This window comes from Amblyomma mixtum, chromosome 5, assembly GCF_055824585.1.
Source record: "Amblyomma mixtum isolate Tamu chromosome 5, ASM5582458v1, whole genome shotgun sequence".
Lineage (NCBI taxonomy): Eukaryota > Metazoa > Arthropoda > Arachnida > Ixodida > Ixodidae > Amblyomma > Amblyomma mixtum.
Window position 1 is genome coordinate 91057999 of NC_143016.1, and position 19696 is coordinate 91077694.

At 47.2% G+C, this 19696-nt stretch overlaps 2 protein-coding genes across 2 annotated transcripts; both read left to right on the top strand.

Moving 5' to 3' along the window:
• Positions 1-1712: 1712 nt before the first annotated feature.
• Positions 1713-12495, top strand: LOC149343010 (uncharacterized). The gene is made up of 3 exons (XM_089546866.1): positions 1713-1835; positions 10818-10969; positions 12420-12495. The coding sequence occupies exons 1-3, from the start codon at positions 1713-1715 to the stop codon at positions 12493-12495; spliced, it is 351 nt and encodes a 116-aa protein (XP_089402992.1).
• Positions 12496-14823: 2328 nt separating this feature from the next.
• LOC149343011 (uncharacterized) lies at positions 14824-15456 on the top strand. The gene is made up of 2 exons (XM_089546867.1): positions 14824-14881; positions 15305-15456. Exons 1-2 carry the CDS (start codon positions 14824-14826, stop codon positions 15454-15456), a joined length of 210 nt encoding a protein of 69 aa, XP_089402993.1.
• The last annotated feature ends 4240 nt before the right edge of the window (positions 15457-19696 follow it).

Sequence of the window (19696 nt, forward strand, 5' to 3'; positions counted from 1 at the left end):
GCTCGAAAACTAGAGAACATCGAAGGCATCAGGCATGCAATGTATGCTGACGATATAACAGTGTGGACAAACATGGGTTGTCTGGGAGAGGTAGGATAGGATAGGAAAACTTTTAATGTCCAACAGAAAGAGGGTAGCCACAGGGCTACACGCCTAGACGACGGCCGAAAGGTCTTGACTCTCGGCGGCGGCTTCGGCCAGTCGGACGAGTTGTAGCTGAGTCGCCGGGTCGGAGGTCAGTAGTAAGGTCCCCCATTGATCTTTTGTGTTTATACCTCGTCCTTCCCGGGGGGCATGAGGACATTCCCACAGTATGTGGTCCAAGGTGGCCTTAAATTCGCGGTTTGCGCATTTGTCTGAAAATTGCCCTGGGTACATAAGACTCCAGAGGGCTGGGTTTGGAAAGGTGTAAGTTTGTAACCGGCGCCAGTTGATGGCTTGGTATCTGGACAAGGATCCATCCGCTGGAGGAAGTCTAGCTCGTTGCAAACGATAGTGCTGTGTAATTTCTCTGTAGGTCACCATGCGATCCCTGTCTGTAAAGACCACCTCGCTCGGGTCCGCCCGGAAGGAAAAAAGGCAGGGATGCATGTGCTGGTGTCCAGACTAGTGTAATTTTCCTGTCTATTACATGACGGCTTAGAATTGTATTCGTTAGAGGGGAGACCCGGCCCCTGCTGAAATTTAGAATGGTAACTTTGGAGTCACTGATGATGTACCTCGCTTTTGTGCCTACACAAGCCAGTGCTATGGCAGCTTCCTCTGCAGTCTCTGGGTTACCCGAGAGTATGGAGGCACTTATTTTGAGGAGTTGTATTTTGAGCCATCGTATATACAATAGGAAGATTGCTTGATTATCATCATTGTCAATGATGTGTCGTGTCCGAGGACGTTAACCTGAATGTCCTGCCTCGGGTGACGAGGCACAATTACCTCGACCCTGTAATGGGCTTGAAAGAAGAACCCACGAAGGTCAATGCTAAGAAGCAACAACAATAGCGGTCTCGCAGCCCCAGCTCCAAGCACACTCGCCTCGTTGTGAGCTCGCCCCTATGGAGGCCCACCGGGGTCATCTGAGCACATACGACCGTATGCTCCATCAGTAGGGACATGAACCTACTCAACTTCATTTTTTGTTACCTCTGAGGCCTCTTTCCTGCTCGTGTTTCTGCTGTTTCATTTTCAGTTTTTGCTTTGTATAAACAGCTGTCTATTACCGCTTGTTCTATCAGTACAGACGGCAGCAGACTCATCTTGGTTGAGTGGGTATTATTTGAGAGAAAAATTCTAAAATAAAAACACCTAGAACATGAAGAAAAAAAGGCTTGAATAGAAAAAAATAATGAAACTGTTGGTGTCCGGACTGATAGAACAAGCAGTAACAATCATTTTGATCTTGCTGTTTCCTGCTCTATGAGTAACAACCCCCCCCCCCCCCCCCCCCCCCAAAAAAAAAAAAAAAAAAGCATGTATTACACACAGTTTCATACCGCATATTTAAACAGCTTCGCAGCTATGTAGATTGACAGCTGCATTATAGGGAGTGGGGATTCGAGAAGAGCAGAAAGAGATAAGACGAAAGACAAATTAAAACGTCGAACCTGCTATTACCCTGCATGCTACTTATAGGTGGCGGGCGTACGTGGCATTTTACCCTATTGCAAGTTGTAAACGTGCGGGGTATACAGCACAAATTCTTGCCCAGTGGTAAGATGGTACTGTCGGGTCCACTCACTCATACTCTGTTTACGTTACTTAGCTTCTTACTAGCTTTCCCGCTTGCCTCCTGCAAAGCGAGACACCAATTGAAGCATGATGTCCCGGATGCTTTCAAGGTAAGTGCACTGCAACCAGCATCCTGGTGTGCTCGCTGTGAACTATACGGCAACTAAAACTGCAAACTAATTTTGCCACAATCCCAAACTTCTTGGAGTATATAAAAAAAGAGGGTGGGACCGTAACAAGGTTTATAAGTGGGCGAATTGGAACAATCGCGTAATGTCAGTCATACGCAACAATTCTGGACAAAAGCATTTTTGAACTGGAAAGGATTCATGAGTATAATTTTTTTCATATATTGTAAGATTTCACTATAACAATGATTATATCTGGAGATCTCCCGTCGTCAGGCTTGAATTTTTTTCCTGCTAACGTTTTTGCTGTCGTCAAACGCGTTTCCCATTGCTTTTCTGTGGGAATCTTAACTGCTTGATGCCAGCGATAGAAAAACTATAAACAAAAGATTTTGCTACATGTCGGAAGAATGGACCATTACCTTCAATATTTCTGTAATAGTATCTTGCAGTTTTTCAATATCCAAAATTTTTGTCGAAGAGGGTTGGACATGAGTAGCTCACATTACATCGGTATTTCTGCATTTAAAATTCTGTTTTAATGGGATACTCTACCTCTGGTGATTGTGATCACATATGAAAACGACGTTATAGGGCAACTGCAGAGGTTTTAGGAATCGATGAGCTTAAGAGGGTCGAATGTGTGAAACTTGAAAGTAAAGCATGCAAAGTCCTTTTGGGCTAGCGTTTGAAATGGTGACGTAATCGCCGATTTAAATAGCGGCAGCCTTCAAGCTTCTCCGCAGCGCACAGCGCCAAGTGGGGGGCAATGATAGCGTCATCGAAGGTATCGGTACATTTCCAACGCACAAACGCCTGGTTAAAAAAAAAAAAAAAACAACGCAATCGAAGGCACAGCCCGCTGAACGCAGTTTCGCAGGATCCAACGAGGCACGGCAGGGTGTGGCTGACGGCAGTGGTAATTCGAAATCATACCTTCCGTGACATCATGCTGAGTTTCCCCGCATTCCTCTTTTGGTTTGTGGAGAAGCGCAAAATTTAATCGTCGATTACGTCACTATTTTAAACGCTAGTGCAAAAACTCTTGGCACGCTTTACCTTCACGCTATATAGATTCGAATCCTTGAATATTGCGAAATACTCATAAAGTGGTGCAGTTGCCTTTTAACGATAAGATGAAATTATTTTTTTTTTTGAGAATTCGAGATTACTCAAAAATTTGACTCTATGAAGGTTCTATGTAAAACATGCAAAGTAGTTTTGCGATGGCGTTTAAAGTGGTGACGTAATCGGCGATTAAAACCACAACGATGCTTATAGTTCTCCGCACTGCTTTGGATATGTGTGAGGAAACTCATGGTGACGTCATTGTTGCCGAAATTTGAGATGTCCGCTGCCTTCACTTCCATGCTGCCGTGCTTGATGCAATGCCTCCAAAGAGTGCTTCGTGAGCTTCACCTTAGACGGCATCCGTTTTCTTCCTTGAAACAGCCGTTTCTTTGCTGGAAACGTAGCTCCGCCGTATGTGACGTCATCTTTGCGCCCTCTGCCCCTCGCAGGGCGCAGGGAGGGGGGGGGGGGAGGGGGTATATCGTTTCGCACGTGTGGGCAGTGCCCTCTGCCTGCTTTTAACGAATGAATTGCGTGACATGTGTTTCTAGGTTGATTACTCTGCTAATATTTCTAGGCCCCCCTCTGTCATGCTGGAAGATACATTATTTTCGAGGGTCGTATTCATTGTATGCAAAGTAGTGGCTGCCTGTCGCACGAATAGCATTGTGCATCCCTGTATAGTTGACCGAAACTGTCTCATTTGCGGCGCACAGATATGTTTCGAATATTAACGATGACAATAACGTTTATTCTCTGATAAATTTTCTATGTTATGACTCGTTCTCAAAAAAAAAACCCTTTCAAAATAGATCTTTTTTATTGACATGAATACTAAAGGAGAGATTGGCGACCGAGTGCATAGGTGGCGACTCCTGTTCACATAAGAGAAGGAAGACGCTTGGAAACTGGCGACATAATGCGCACACAAAATCCAGCTACAAACACACTACGAAATAAATTCAATGCGATCCACACGCCAGAAATGCTCTCATGAAATGTTAAGTAATTTATGTGCGATGATTAGGCATTAGCGCGGTAAATGATAAATTAACAAAACTACAATAAATGAAGAACACACAATAAGCAAGGACATAAGGTCAAGTCTGAGGCGCATGATGGTAGTAAATAAAGTTGTTTGACAGGCAATCATTGAGCATGTAAAATCTGGCAGTTAATCAAAAGCTGCGGATCAGTGTAGCCATTTTTTACCTGAAAGGTAACTGATTAGCAAGCAGAAAAAAAAAACTGGAGGGAAACTTAAGCTCAGTCTTAAGGGTATGACGAGCTAGCGTAACGGGTTAATTCAAATATGCAGATTTGGTCATTGTCAGCATTTATAGAACACTTAAAGTCCTGGCGCCACCACTATCGCAGTGGTGCAGCGGTTAAGCGATGCTCCACTGCCCTGGGATGGCAGGTGCTGCCACCGGTGGGACCTGTGCGACCCAGGTTGCTCTTCCCGAGCGACCAATATTATTTTCCACCTACCACGGTGGGCAGTGTGTTCGCAATCAGGTGGGCAGGTTGTGATGACGCCGCAAGATCTCGTTATCTAGGTGGCCCATCTGCCTTCTATGTTGTTTCTCTGGAGGTTTTTCGCATATTTTTAGCTCACGGGCGACGACACCGACGGCGACTCCGGATTCTCTGCAACACGAGCTCCTTAGAGCTATCGCGTTAAAGACAGAGCCACATTCTGTCGGGGGCATCCGAACGCTCTACCTCCGCATGTCACGTGCGATAAGAAATGATTACTCTACTAATTTCCCATTTACCCAAATGACGTATAATAAATCGCAGGACGGTTACAAGCGCGTAACACGAAGTTTTGAGCATTAGCTGTGGTGTGACAGGAAATAATGTTTCATAAGCATGCGCTGCTTTATAGCGACAGCTGTTAAAGGCTTGTTCCTGGGTTTCGCGTCGTCGTCCTAATGGTAGTAGTCGGAGTAGTCGCCATGGTGGGTGCGTTGCCATGGGAACCACTCGGAGGGTTGTATGAGGAGTGAAGGGGAATGCGTAACTGATGGGTGGTTGGTCACGAAACAGTCCGGAAGGTGATCACCGTGGAAGGAAACAGGAGTGTATGAGGAGAGCGTAAGAAGGTGCAACTGGTTGCCAAGGGAACCAGCCGAAGGATTGTGGCGCTGTAATGAGGAGGGTATGGCGAGAAGGTGAGAATGGGCAACCAGTGGTTGGTTACAGCGAGGTGTGCCGTAAGGTGGTTACCTCTGAAGGGGTAGGGTGCGGAGCGAGCGGAGTAATCTTCAACCGGTAGTGGGTTACTGTGGAAGGAGGAGGGTATGGTGAGAGTGTAAGAAGGAGAAACCCGTGGGCGGTTGCCACGGGAGCCAGCCGAACGGTACTTTCGTTGGAAGGAGGAGGAGGGTTACAATAGAAGGGTAAGTGTATGGCGACACACCTGCGATAGAAGGCAGGCGGCAGGTGAAAAGTGGCATGTGGCGCGGCGGAAATCAGAGAAGCACCTCTAGAAATGAGCTATAAACAATCATCCCTTTTTGTTTTCTTCGGTTTCAATGTCCTGGCCTTCTTCATATCTGCATCTTCTCGAGCCCGCAAGTTTCTTGTCTTTGTCCACTCAAAAGCTTAAAGAGGGACTCAGTTCTGGCAGTCCTGATGCCTTAGGATGCACAAGAGGGTTCTCGCACAGCTTTATCCCTCACCGTTCGATCAAGTTCTGCGTGACACTTGCGGTATAACAGGACGTTCGTACGTTTGTCGTTGTGGTTCCAGAGTGGCAGTGATGAACATTCTCAAAGTTAGGTTACCTGAAACATAAATACCCCGAGAAGAGATTTCAAAGCTGCCATCCAAGCTCAGTTGGTAGAGCACGGGCAGGTCGTAGACTCGGATCTCGCCGGAGGCATGGGGTTGTTTTTATTCTACCCCCCACCTCATCCTTCCCTCGACAATTACCATCAGACACTTTGGAGGCGGCTCCAAACACGCACTTTGCCCTCCCCTTATATACGCTCGCGATATCACCCAGTCCACACGAACCCTTCCTGTACCCTCTGCCACCACCCCAAAGCCACTCTCGACCATATTCTTTTCCTCTGCCCGGCGGATCCTCCCCCGCGGGGCCTGGAGCATCTTACCACTTGGGAGGCTTGGGAGACCCTACTGCGCTCCGAGGACCCGGCCAAGCAAGCCATCGCCACCGGCCGGGCTGCCAGCGTCATGAGCCTCCTGGACATGAACGTTTGAGTGCAGTGAGGCCGTGCGGGGGCCCAAGGACCGACGTGTCTAAAACTCCCTTGTTACAAATAAAGTTTTCATCATCATCATCAACATTCAAATCAGCTACCTTTCCGGTAAAAGAAAATGGCTACACTACTAATTTCGCATTTATCATCACTACAAAACAGAAAATCAATAGAAGAATTCCCCTATGATTTCCTCGGTTTCACTGATTGTTGGTTCCCTTTTCACTAGAACTAAAGTTCTCAGTGAAAACATTTCAGAACAACTGTTTTTTTTACATGCCGTGGAAAACCATACGTCTAATTTGTGGTCAACTCGAAACAACTGATCACGTTTCTTTGCAACGCTGGAAGGGCGTATATTTTTGGAATGTTGTTCATAGAACACCAAAAGAGAGTTACTGTTCGATCCACGCGTTATTCGATACTTAGCGATAGGCAATGGTGACGGGCTTACGCAGGACGTTGTACTTCTGTTTATGGAGGTCCCGCGTGCTCGGCTACCAATGTAATTCCGAGAGTATCTCCCGACTTCTTGAAGATCAGAAAGCACTAGTAATCGCGCTGCTATTCACTACCACTAGCACTAGTATTCAAAAGACCTTGAATAACTTTAAAATTGTAATGTGGGTCGCATCAGAGCTCAAATTTATTTTTTAATGGTGAGCATTAAGGCCGGAATACAAGGATCGCTTTTGCGGCGGCAAGTCGGCGATTTTCACCGGACGGCAAACTCACGAGGTCATACTCACACATTTGAGTCAAACTCACTTCGGCACCAATACCTTCAATTACGTTAAACAATTTCTCACAGACAGACTGTCCTACATCCGAATACAGGACGAAGAGCACGGACCTTTCCTGCTCGGCACGAGGGGGACTCGACAAGGCGCGGTGCTGTCCCCTCTGCTATTCAACATTGCCATGATGCGCCTACCCGCCCTGCTGGGTGCTGTCGTAATGGTGAGCATTAAGGCCGGAATACAAGGATCGTTTTTGCGGCGGCAAGTCGGCGATTTTCACCGGACGGCAAACTCACGAGGTCATACTCACACATTTGAGTCAAACTCACTTCGCACCAATACCTTCAATTACGTTAAACAATTTCTCACAGACAGACTGTCCTACATCCGAATACAGGACGAAGAGCACGGACCTTTCCTACTCGGCACGAGGGGGACTCGACAAGGCGCGGTGCTGTCCCCTCTGCTATTCAACATTGCCATGATGCGTCTACCCGCCCTGCTGGGTGCGGTCGAATGGGTCCAGCACGCGCTGAACGCCGACGACATCACCATCTGGGCTACGCAAGGACGCCTGGGGGATATGGAGACCAGCCTGCAAACGGCCGCCAGCATAGTGGACCGCTATGCTCGAGACTGTGGTCTGCAATGCTCCCCGCAGAAATCGGAATTCGTGCATTTACGTCCCTCGCGCACATGCTCGACCCAAATCAATCTCTCGTTGCAAAGCGGTCCCATTCGCGAATCCAAGGAAATCAGAGTCCTTGGACTCTTCACACAAAACCAGCGACGCTGCGACACAACACTCGCCAAGCTCCGGCAGGTGGGGGACCAGGTGGGCCGCATGGTCCGCCGGGTTTCCAACAAGCGCGGTGGGTTACGATGCAAAGACGCCTTGCGGCTGGCGAACGCATTCGTGACCAGTCGAATCTTGCATTCGACTCCCTACCTCCACCTGCGGAAACAGGAGGAGGATGCCCTGGAGGTCATCCTCCGCAAAATCATGAAACGAGCGCTGGACCTCCCGGTTTCTACCTCTGCAAGCCGCCTTATGGCACTGGGGATGGGGAAAACTTTTAGGGAGCTTCGGGAGGCCCACCTCAACAACCAATACACTCGTCTCACAAAGACAGGGTCGGGTCGCCGCCTTTTAGTCCGACTCCACATCCAGCACACTCAATTCACAGAGGAGAGATGCCGCCTTCCCGTACACTGGAGACGCGCCCTCCACGTGCGGCCTCTCCCCACCAATATGTTCAAAGAGGATCATAATGGCAGGCGCCTGGCGCGGGCGGAAGCCTTGGACCGCCATTTTCGCAGCAAATCAGGAGTCTTCTACGTGGACGCGTCCGGCCCGGACCCCAGGAATGGTACACGGCCGCGGTCGTCCACGAGGGTAAAACAGTAGACGCCCTTACTTTCAAGGCCCACTCAGCAATTCACGCAGAAAAGGTTGCCATCGCTTTGGCAGCCTCTGACACCTCCTCCAAATACATAATCACCGACTCGCGAGGGGCTTGTCGAAACGTCACGCAAGGGTGGGTTACTCCCCTAGCTTATCGCATTTACCAAAATTGTAGCCGAGACTCGGATCCCGCGCACCGATCTATCCTTTGGGCTCCAGGTCACCAAGGCGTCCACGGAAATGAGGCAGCCGACGCCGCCGCCCGCGCGCTCTCTCTCCGGGCATTTTCCACGGGACCCGACGCCGACCAGGACTTCGATTTCAATCCGATTTACACTTTTAAGGAAATACCCGATTATTACAAATCCACGCACCAATCTCTTCCCACCCCGTGCAAAGGGCTGGGGAAGGTCAACGAGCGGGTACTCCTGCGCCTGCTCACCAACACGATGCTGTGCCCAGCAATTCTACAGCATTTCGATCTTAAATTCGGCGGGCGGTGCTCACACTGTGGGGAGGTGTCTGATACCTAGCACATGGTGTGGGCCTGCCAGCAGAACCCATTCCTACCGCCTATCCCGAACCCCACCTAAGAGGACTGGGAGGTGACCCTGTCCGGTTGCTGCACCCTCGAGGCCCAAAGGGCCTTAACGCAGAGCGCCCGGGCTGCGGCAAACGCCAATGGTGTGTCTGACTAGGCATCCCACCTAGTGGTTGTAAGGGCGTGACCCTTCAGGTCACGACCCCCAACACCTCTCCCTATGATTAAATAAATGTTTTCACCACCCACCACGCACTCGACGCCCGGCATCGAGAAAAACGCCGGCCGTCACCGATCTGGACCCGCCAGATATTGACGCGCGGCGTCCGGTGAGGCCGGAAGCGGCGGCTGAAGAGAGTCAATAGCAGCGCAGAGAGCCCGCTCTTCCGGTTTGGCCTCCTCTGCCTGCCGCCGCCAATATGGCCGCCATAGACGACGATCTATTTGGCACGGAAATGCTATTGCCGGGAAAATAAACGCATCATCAAACATGAAATGTCGCTTTTTTTGGAGAACACGGTCGAATCTTGGAGTGGAATGCCTGCGTTTCCTTCCTGAAACCAATGTGTACAAGAAAACCGCAGCCGATAGTGTCCGCGGATGAGCGAGCGTCGAAAGGTACGGGACGGCATGCATTCGAGCACGCAAATTTTTATAGATGCTTACGCACGCGTGCTAAAATTCGTGCAATGGTGTCGAAGTGAACACCTTCGTGATTTTAACAGAAGGGTCAGCGTCGCAGCTCTCACAAACCTCCTTGCAAAGTGGTGTTTTCCACGTGTTGATCACGTTTGCTTTCGCATCGAGGAATACGCGGTGGGGCGCCGCCGCTTCCACACTCTGTGTATCTCCAGCTGGGCGTCGTACCCCAGCGACGTTTTCTGCCTTGCGAATACCGTCGAAAAAAAACGTCGTATCCCGGGCTTTAGAGGGGCATGTCGCGGAAGAAGCGAAGCCGTAGGCGAAGCTCCAGGAGTGTGATCCCTGGGCACCGGATTGTGAGGAAACTGCCAACTGTGGCAGTTAAATTGAGGATTGGTCTGTAGAGGTTATGCGTAAAGAAGAACCAGGGTCGCACAAGCCCCACAGATGGCAGCACCTGCCATCACAGGACAGTGGCGCGTCGCCTAACGGCCGCACCACTGCGCCAGGAATCGTATGAGGACTCTCATCGATCTATTAACGTAAAGCAGGGAGTGACCGATTTCGCGGCGTTTAAAGAAGATGACGACAAAGAAGACGCCAAGAAAGAAAGAAGAAATTAATAAGCAATTAGTAGAAAGGAGGGCTGAAGGAGTACCCTTTTTAATTCGTAAGCAATAATGCGATGGACACCAATCCCAAGCAAGATCATCCGTTTGTTCCGTTGTCCTTTCACCTAGCACAAGCGCTCCGTCCCGCGGCACTGCCGTCGTCTTCTACGTAGCCAAAATCCGTCCTTTCGCACTGAGCCGCCGCGGTGGCTCAGTGGTTATGGTGCTCGGCTGCTGACCCGAAAGGCGCGGGTTCGATCCCGGCCGCGGCGGTCGAATTTCGATGGAGGCGAAATTCTAGGGACCCGTGTACTGTGCGATATCAGTGCACGTTAAAGAACCCCAGGTAGTCGAGATTTCCGGAGCCCAGTACGGCGTCTCTCATAGCCTGAGTCGCTTTGGGACGTTAAACCCCATAAACTAAACCAAACCAAACCTTTCGCACTGATTCGAATGTAGTAAATACTCTCTGTAGTTTTTTTGTCTGCATTCTTGGCTTCTGGTTTGCTGCCATGTTTTTCTCTTGTTTCTGCCATTTTTTCCTCAATTTTTTCAAACAAAAAGTACAATTACGGCTTAGTAGGCCGCACTCGCATACTAAGCTCTAAGTAGGGCGTTGCGTTTGAGTGTCTGTTCACGCCGAAATGAAGCCGGTTGGAAAAGTCAGGTGAATTAAACAGTCCTTGGTAGACAGGTACTCTACCAGCACACTTTTGTGTTGCAGGTCTTCGAGCACTTTGAATACTTACTAGCTGTCTTTGACGTCGACCGCGATGGAGACCTCGACTGCCTGACTACGGTGCGGACAGAATTCAGCTTGGAGCCTCCGCGAGCAACTTACGTTTTTTTTCTGAAAGGCCTGAATGGGCATATACCGTAAGTTAAAATTCAACCTTTCAAATTAATTTATAAAGAAGCTTAGGGCTGATTTTATGCTTCAATAGAGTAGATAACTTCTGGAGAATTCCCCTAGAGACACGTGGGTATGGTTTATTCGAACAAATGTGCACTGATAAATACCATGAGTTGTTGTAGCGTTGCGTGAGATCCGAACAAACTGCTGTTAGAAAAGACTGAGCCAAAGCCGAACAACCGCGGCTTCTGAAAAGTATATCCTGTCATCGTTTGAAGTAGCTACGTATACGCTTTCGTTAAACAATGATAATACTGCGTAACCTTGACAAATACTGCTGCTGCTATTGTGGCAGTTTCACAATCACAAGAAAATACTCAAAACCGACTGAGGATAGCAGCACCGTGGCCAATTCCCTCGCCGCAGTTCTGACCCGTGATCGCCGATTGGAAAATGCATTGTTCGCAATGAAATGATACCTGTTCATTTCATAGTGTGCCTTGTTGCAGCCGTTTGCACAGTTTTCTGAAGTCTGTCAGTGCCAGTAAATTGAAAGAACAAAACAAAATTGCTTCGCTTCTTCGTTCGGAAGTGTGGTCTCGAAGTATTGTTTGTTCAATGTTTGCTTTTCAAGTATTCAGACCACCGGCGCCTTATTTCATATGTAAATGCTCTAAAAAGCTAGTGTAGCTGCACTGCATGTCGGACATTTAAACGTTGCTATAACTGCAAAACCAAGTAATTAGAGTAATGTTTCACAGCCAATTGTGCACACTCACGAGTGTTTAGCAGCACGTGTTTTTCTTGAGCCAAAGCGACAGTTGTTCGTACGATACCCTTTTTCTTGAAAGTCGCTGCTTTGGACCATATGTTTAAGAAAACGTGAATAGTTTCCCAGAATAGCATAGAATGCTTTAAATTTATGATACAGCTGTAATTGGTTGTCAGAACATGCGAAGGTAGGAGGGAGCCTTCTCTGTAGCAAACGCACTCGAATGCATGCTTTTCCTGAATGATGCGTATTGAGAGCCTTCGCACAGGTACATCACTTTTCACTGCAGCTCAGATCTCTTCATTTAAATTCCGCAGAATTAGCGACGCCAGTGTCTTGAGACCATACAGTTCTTCATTATTACCGAAACAAAGAAAGCAGAACAATCCCGTAACTGCTTTGCGCACATAGGAAGGGAGCAGGATGTTGTACTTACTACTGAATGGACTATTTCACTCTTTAGACAATTAAGACGGAGTACACAGTTGCTAGAGTACAGCAGCCTGTTTACTCTTTTTGAGGAAGCATTATTCTTTGGAGTGTGCTGGCATATAATTGGATGTGTTTGAAACTGTGTCTATTGATCTGTGCACTTGGAATTTTAACTAATATAACGCTGCGACAAGGAAATGGGCGGAAATAAATGGGGGGGGGGGGGGGGGGCGGGAGTACTTGCTAATACTTTTTTGTTCTCACTGCAGGCGAAACATAACTTACCACATACAGCCGGGGCCGACACCTGATACCACTGTGTCCACTGTGAATGACGGTAAATAGAAAATTAATGGCAGTTCTGAATGGTGATAAATCAAGTTGGTTCTTTTTTTTTCTCATAATCTTTTACGCTGGCATGACTCTTGGTTTAACTTGCCACGGCTTGGCAAGTTCGTGTGCCCAACAACACAAGGAAACGTTTGTGCGCTGCCACAGCGGATGTTATCATTAGCATTGCGGTCGCGAGTGTTCCCAGCTATATTGTCCAGACTGGCCGTTGTTAGAACGTTAGATTGCAGGAGCACTCGAGAAACCTGGAATGCATTAGCGGCCCAGGCACCCTTGCAAATCACTGCAAAGTTTGTGATCCTTGCAAAAGAAAAAAGGAAACCACGTCTGGACAAAAGCGCGTTCTAGACACGCGCTCAGAGAGAATCAGCAGATAGATAATTGAGGCTTTTCTTATAGCTAATTGCAGCAAAGATTTCGTCAGCACGCCTTCAATACTGCTATCGGCCAGGGAGATGGCTTTTCTTCGAAGACAGGTCATGCCGATTACACAAGATAGGGATCTTGCGCATGCTCCTTGATGGCTTCCCTTTTCCTTTATATGTCCCATTTCGCATATCAAAATTCAATTGATAGTTGCTGTTCGTTCAATCTTGTATCGTCTTGTTGTTTTTATGCTCAGCGCATTTCTACTGCGTCTCAAAAAATGAAATACCAACTAGCCGCGCTTGTCGCGCTGAGAACTCAAAGATGGGCTTGAATTACAGTGCGACTCAGGGTGGCCTCCTATAAAGAGCTAACGCCGTAATAGTGCGCGTGGCAGTAGCAGGGACCGAAGGAAAGGCCAATAATAAACAAAATCGAAAACGGTTTCAGCTAAGTTAAGCACAAGAAAGCCATATACGGAAAGAAAAAGGACACGTGTGACGTTAAGAGACCGGAAGCGGGCAGGGTGGGTGAGGGAATAAACACGAGTTAATAACACCCAGTCGAAATGAAGAGAAAGAAATGTGCTTGTACAAGGCACGTAATGTGAATGCAAGATAATCGCTGGTTCGTAAGGGTAGCGGAGTGTATTCGAAAAGAAGTAAAGCGTAGCAGGGGGCGCCAGAACGAAACTTTGCCCCTTATACGTCACGAAGGCTGTATAAGGGGCTGGCAGTTTGGCCGATTGGGACCTGTGCTGACGTCACGAAGGCTGTATAAGGGGCGGGCCCTTTGGCCGATGGTGACTTGTGCTAACGTGACGAAGGGTGTATGAGGGGCTGGCTGTCTTGTCGATGGTGACAAGGAAAGTAGAAAGCAGGGAGAGAGTGGAAAGGAGGAGGGATGCAACGTGTGAGGCATGGCCCCAAGCGGCGGTGGGACTGAGTGGAAACGACAGCCAGGTGGAGACGCTAGATCAAGGAACACTTGCTCGGGAAGTGCCGGGCGTCCAGCGGTGCAACACGGTGGTTCTTACCGCAGGAAGAGTGCGCGGACACTAACATACGCGGATCACAGCGCCCAATGCGTTGCAGCAGTAGTCACGTGCACTGACAAGGAGCATGGCCGCAAAGTTTTATATGATTTACTATTTTCATAAAAAAAAGCTAGGAGAGCAGCAAGACAATGCTTACACGACGGTGTTTTTCTTTGCTTCTTATTAACTAGTTATTCAAGCTTCTAAGTCACCACTGCATATCCTGTGACGGCAAAGCTGCCGCATGAATGAGAAAAGTGGGACCTAGGGTGCGTTGCTATTGGGTGGTGTTTTATGTAACGGTGGCCATGAAGCCTGAGGTCGGCACATCTGTTTTGAAAGCTAGATTATAGCAAGCACTCTGCTAAGTTACCCTGAAGTGAAGCCATACATTTGACGGAGCTGGGTAATACAGGTTTAGACCATTCCTCTTATACCGGCTACGTTCCATTAGACGACTCAAGCAGCTGACGCTGGGAAGCGTACGTTTTCAAGAAGGTAGTTTTTCCGTTCGAAACTTGACGTAATGTGATTTCTATTAGGTCTGACTGGGTTGCAAACATCGTAGAAATCAGTGTTTACGGAGTAAGAGAGACCCAAAGATAAACTTGGCGCCAAACTAGAAACTTCAATAGTCGCTTGAGTCGTTTACGCATTCAGTGACAGGCATGTGATGGTTATTTTTTCTTTGCGTGTTGATCTGCGCATTGAAGAAATATCATCAGACATATTTGCGAATAGGTCTGAAACATCCGCAGGAATTCGCGCTTTAAAAAACACCATTCCGTATACTTTGGAAGATTGCAAAAACTAGCGATTCATAGCATAATGAAGCTTTAGCGTGTTAATATAAATTATTTTATTCCAATTTGCCTTATAATTTCTCCGTAGATTTTGAACATACAATACCAGGCCATTTCATGTACACGAACTACAAAGACTGCGTCGTAATGGAATTTCCTTTCGAAGACCGTGAAGGTAAGTGATGAGCTGGACTTAAGGTTGCGTATTTTTCTGCCCTTCAGATAAACACGCGACGGAGACAAGCGTTTTAAAAGTATCTTCGAACACTTTGACTCAAGTGTTCAAGGTTTGTAACGCTGACATGTCGTATGCTCAGAATTTCGGTAGCTAGCCTTAAACGACATTGAACACGTGCCTTACAGCGAAACGACTACACTCGCTTTCATATTCTATTACTAGTGGTGGGTGTCAAAAATATTAGCACTCACAGCCACAGAAAAACCTGTTTGCTTCCTTTTCTTTTTTTTTTTTGAACAGCATGTTGACTGCACAAAAAAATGTAAATGCTGCTGTGCAGTGTTCAGTTCATCACAAAGCGTTCTGTTGCTAACGTTAGCTAGTTTTTAATCTCATAATTATGTTTTGGTTCATCCGCAGAATGCGTCATGTGGGTCACAACTGAGGTAAAGGACAAGATCCCCCAAAACTGTATTGACCAATACCAAGACAACTGCGATGATGGCGTGAAAGCCTACGACAAAGAATCCTGCGGAGAGCTGGTGTCCGGTAGAATCCCGGCTACTACGTGAGCAGGCCCAGAAGGGAGGAAATTTGCAGGTTGAGCACACTCGGAAAGTCAATAAAATATGCACGCATTCACTCCGGCTTCGAAACTTATTCTTTGCAGGAATCCAGTATTCACGCCAGGGCGCATGAAATGCAGCCGCCAGCGGTAACATTACGCGTCTTTATGTCATGCAACTCCATCCATTCTGAATAAGCAATAATGCTGACACTTTTTATAGAAAAGGCTCTTGAAAAGAACGTCACAAAGGGTAAAAAGACCAGGTAATGTTGTGTCGTACTCTTGCTACCTGTCTAAAGATGTGCTCGGCTTCGCACTCATCACAAGAAGCGTACCACCAACTAGTTCAGGTGACAAATAGCCCTCTTAACTCATAATTCCGCGCACAGCTACATGGCGACCTTTGGAGCATTATACGACGTCGAAGAGCCGTGTCGCACCAACTGGATGTTAATCCGGATTTAACTGTACACCCTGCTCAAGCCAATTATCGGTGTGATAAAGTGTCGTATTTTCGGAGTGATGCAACGAATTATACGAATAGCAGAACAATTGATGCAAGGTAGCGTCGGTACTTACCCAGCAGCGACTCGCTGCTGGAGAGGAATTTTTTCTTTTCGCCGCTGCCTTTCACGTTTACAAGGGCTTGCCGTAATTTTTTCTCCGGCACGTGTGACACCTCAACGTCATAAGATCGCAATATGTGAGCCAAGAATACGCTGATTCCGGGAACACAGGGCAGAGGAGCGCAATTTTAGACGGCAGGAACACTGTTCGACCGCGGCGAAGACTAATCATACTGGATGCTATCTTCATTTTAATTTCCTTCATCCAGTCTCGAACAAGAGATCACCGTTTGCCTCGCTTTTTAATCGAGCAGACCGCATTTGCACAGGGCAAGAAGACATGCAAGCTGGCTGCAAAATAGTCTCAAAGACCTCTCAGAAAGCGGCTACCCTTTGCCTTTCATCTGCGCCGTACGACGTCAACTGTCGCGCCCGCGGCGGTATAACAGTGGTACTGCCGATAAAAAGAAAACAAAAACAAAAAAACGCACAACTGTATCCTATGTGCCGGAATAAGCCTGGAACAGGTGTCACACGTGCCGGCGAAAAAGTTACGGCAAGCCCTTGTAAACGTGAAAGACAGCCTGGCAAAAGAAAAAAATTCCATGGCATAATGAACAGCATTCCATGCGGGGACTATGATCATGCGTACGTGGGCAAAAGTAAAACTTGGTGTAGAGGCTGAAACAACGCCGGAATTATGTCAACAACGTGAAAGTTTTGTCTATTGCACTGGCCGAACATTATGAAATCATGAAGCATAACATAGATTACAGTACCACGCACATTTTAAAAACAGAAAAGTATCTTTGCCGCCGTCTGCATCTAGAATCCCTAATCGTTCAGACAACCGATAACACACTTAATCACAGTCACGGTGACCTTCCCAGCGCGTACGTCGGTTGCGTAGGGCATTTTAACGAGCGTAAATAACGTGTTTGCGGGTTGTGTCCGGTCACCTTCTGGCAGCATCCGTGGGTGGTTTCGAAGCTATACTGGAAGCGTCTTGGAACTAGTACCAAACGGTGATCTCAGAAGTTGTGTAAGACTCAGGGAGCTCGCAGTTGATCTAATGGGACTCCACAGGTGAGAGTGCTTCTGAAGGTGACGGAGTAGGGGGCACGTGTAGAGGGGGGAGGGGGGGGGGGCGAAGGGGAGTGTTTTGCGAAGTCTCTCACAAAATCGGACCGCGTGCTTGAGCTTAAGTGCACGCATGCGCACACGAAATAACTCGTTAAACTGGTCGGATACTTCCCAAATTCTGTGACAATTTAATCTAATGAATCAATTATTGAAATAATTAAATAAACAATGATCAAAACGATTGTTTGGGTAATGAATTAATTGTCCGAGATTATTAACTAGTTTATTTAGTGAATTATTTCACACATTCGCTAATTTATTCAACAGATGAATTACTTCATTCGTGAATTAGTTTTAATCAATAAAAACTGATTAGGATATTGCTAACGGCCGGCTAGGACATCCATATTGCAGTCGGACGCCTCTCGGTGCTAGTTATAAAGTTAAATATTAGGATTTAGTTATGCATTTTACATTTTACAGGATGCGCCTCAAACATTTGAAACATCTGGTATAATCGCGGTGGGTTACACTACTCCCCTACTCACCACAAAGGTGAATACTAAAGGGTTCAACGTAAATTAAGGATAACGCAACAAGCTATGTAAATGAAAATGATAGGCATAAGGTTAGGAGAGAGGAAGAGAGCGCATTAAGTCACTTAACAAAGGCGAGTTAATGGCATACTATTCGAAATCATGAAGATGATATGAGGGCTTGTAACGCATATGCAAGATTACGGATGGTCCATAACGCTAACGGTCTCCGTTAAAAAAGAAGGCAAGCATAAGAGGCGGCGGCTGAAAATAAGGCGGGAGCGTAAGATTAGGAAGTGTGAGGGGATAAGGTGGCCGCAGCTGGCACAGGATAGGGTAAATTGGAGGCATACGGGAGAGGCCTCTGCCCTGCAGTCTGCGTAGCATAGCCGATGATGGGATAGATACTACTCTGGCAATAGCGATACTTTTAACAGTTTAAATTGCAAGAACTAGTTATTGTACAGTGTGAAAAATAAAACACTATGCTTTTTTTTTTAAACGAACCTATATGTGATTCGGCGGTTTTGTGTACGTGTCACATTTGCTAGACACGAGCGCTACATGTTCTCCATGCTTCAATAGCGATACTTTTAACAGTTTAAATTGCAAGAACTAGTTATTGTACAGTGTGAAAAATAAAACACTATGCTTTTTTTTTTAAACGAACCTATATGTGATTCGGCGGTTTTGTGTACGTGTCACATTTGCTAGACACAAGCGCTACATGTTCTCCATGCTTAAGTATACGCAAAGAAATGTTTATGATGTCTGCCTAACAGGTTGGAAAGCGGTTCCTTTTGGTTGCACAGATCAGATGGTCAGCGCAGTCAAACTGAGAGGGAGCAGTAGAGACGCAGTGGCAAAAGAGGAAAGGACACAGAAAGTTGTTTTCCTCACAACCGTAATCACGGGTATCCGCACTGGCAATTTCAGCGTGATAAGAAACCTCTCTTGCCAATTCCGGCGCCAAAGGGAAGAGCCTACAAGTTATAAAGGACTGAAGGCATCTACGAGCAATTGTTTTTCGTTTGAAGAGCGTGTACGGTGGCAGAAAAAATAAGTCTGAAACCTACGCCGACAATGTGTTCTTTTTTGCTTGCATTCTTCTATTTCTTATGCGTTTTGTGCTCTTCTCCCCGAGTGGAAACCCTGCTAACATTGATGCTTAAATATGGAGGTTCTGTGCGAAGAATTGGTATTTGGATTAAAGCGTTGGGCTTTCGCGTCTGCGTCGCTACCAGAATCCTGTGTGTTTTTGAAGCCAAAACTTCACTGGCTTCAATCGCGGACCGTGTAAATTTGACCTTCAGCTGAGTTAGAGGTCAAACCATGAATAAGAGGAAAATAAATTGAATAAATATTCATGACTGAGAGTCGAACCAGCGGCAGCGCCAACAGATCTGCTTTAAGGGCCGCTCAGCGCGACCACTAGGCTATCGCCGTTTTTTTTTTAACATGGTATTTATTACAATGATGTTCTGGATGTTCTCCACTGAAATAGATAAATGGAACCAAGGCCGAGATACTGCTGCGGCACCTGCCGCCAGTAATAGTACTTATCGTACCGTTCTGCCCCGTCTACCTCCTAGTAAGCTGGTTTTCAGCTCAGTTTTTCTGCATGTGGACCTTGCTGGCCGTCCCTATCATGCCAAAGACTTCAGGAATGCCTTACGCTGTGCTCTAGATTTAAGTGAAGTCAGTTCTGTCGGACAGCTACTAGGTTATCGCCGCAGCCAACACGACTCGTGTTAAACTGCACCACACTCTTGAGTTGTGCATCGGAGATCATCGTCGGCATCAACTTCCATCTGCACCGTCCCGCGGCAATGCTGCCTGCTCACTGTCCTCTCCCACGTAGCACAAATCCGTGCTTTCACTCCGATTCGAATATAGTAAACATTCTCTGTAGCTTTTTTTCGTTCCGGAAACATGTTTGTGTGACGCATAAATTTCTGAGACTGAGTTTTGACCCCGTTGCGTACATCTGGAGCTCAAAGTCGTGGTATAAGTGCGGTGAACCTGAATTGCTTAATAGTTGAATGCTTTAAATAAAGCT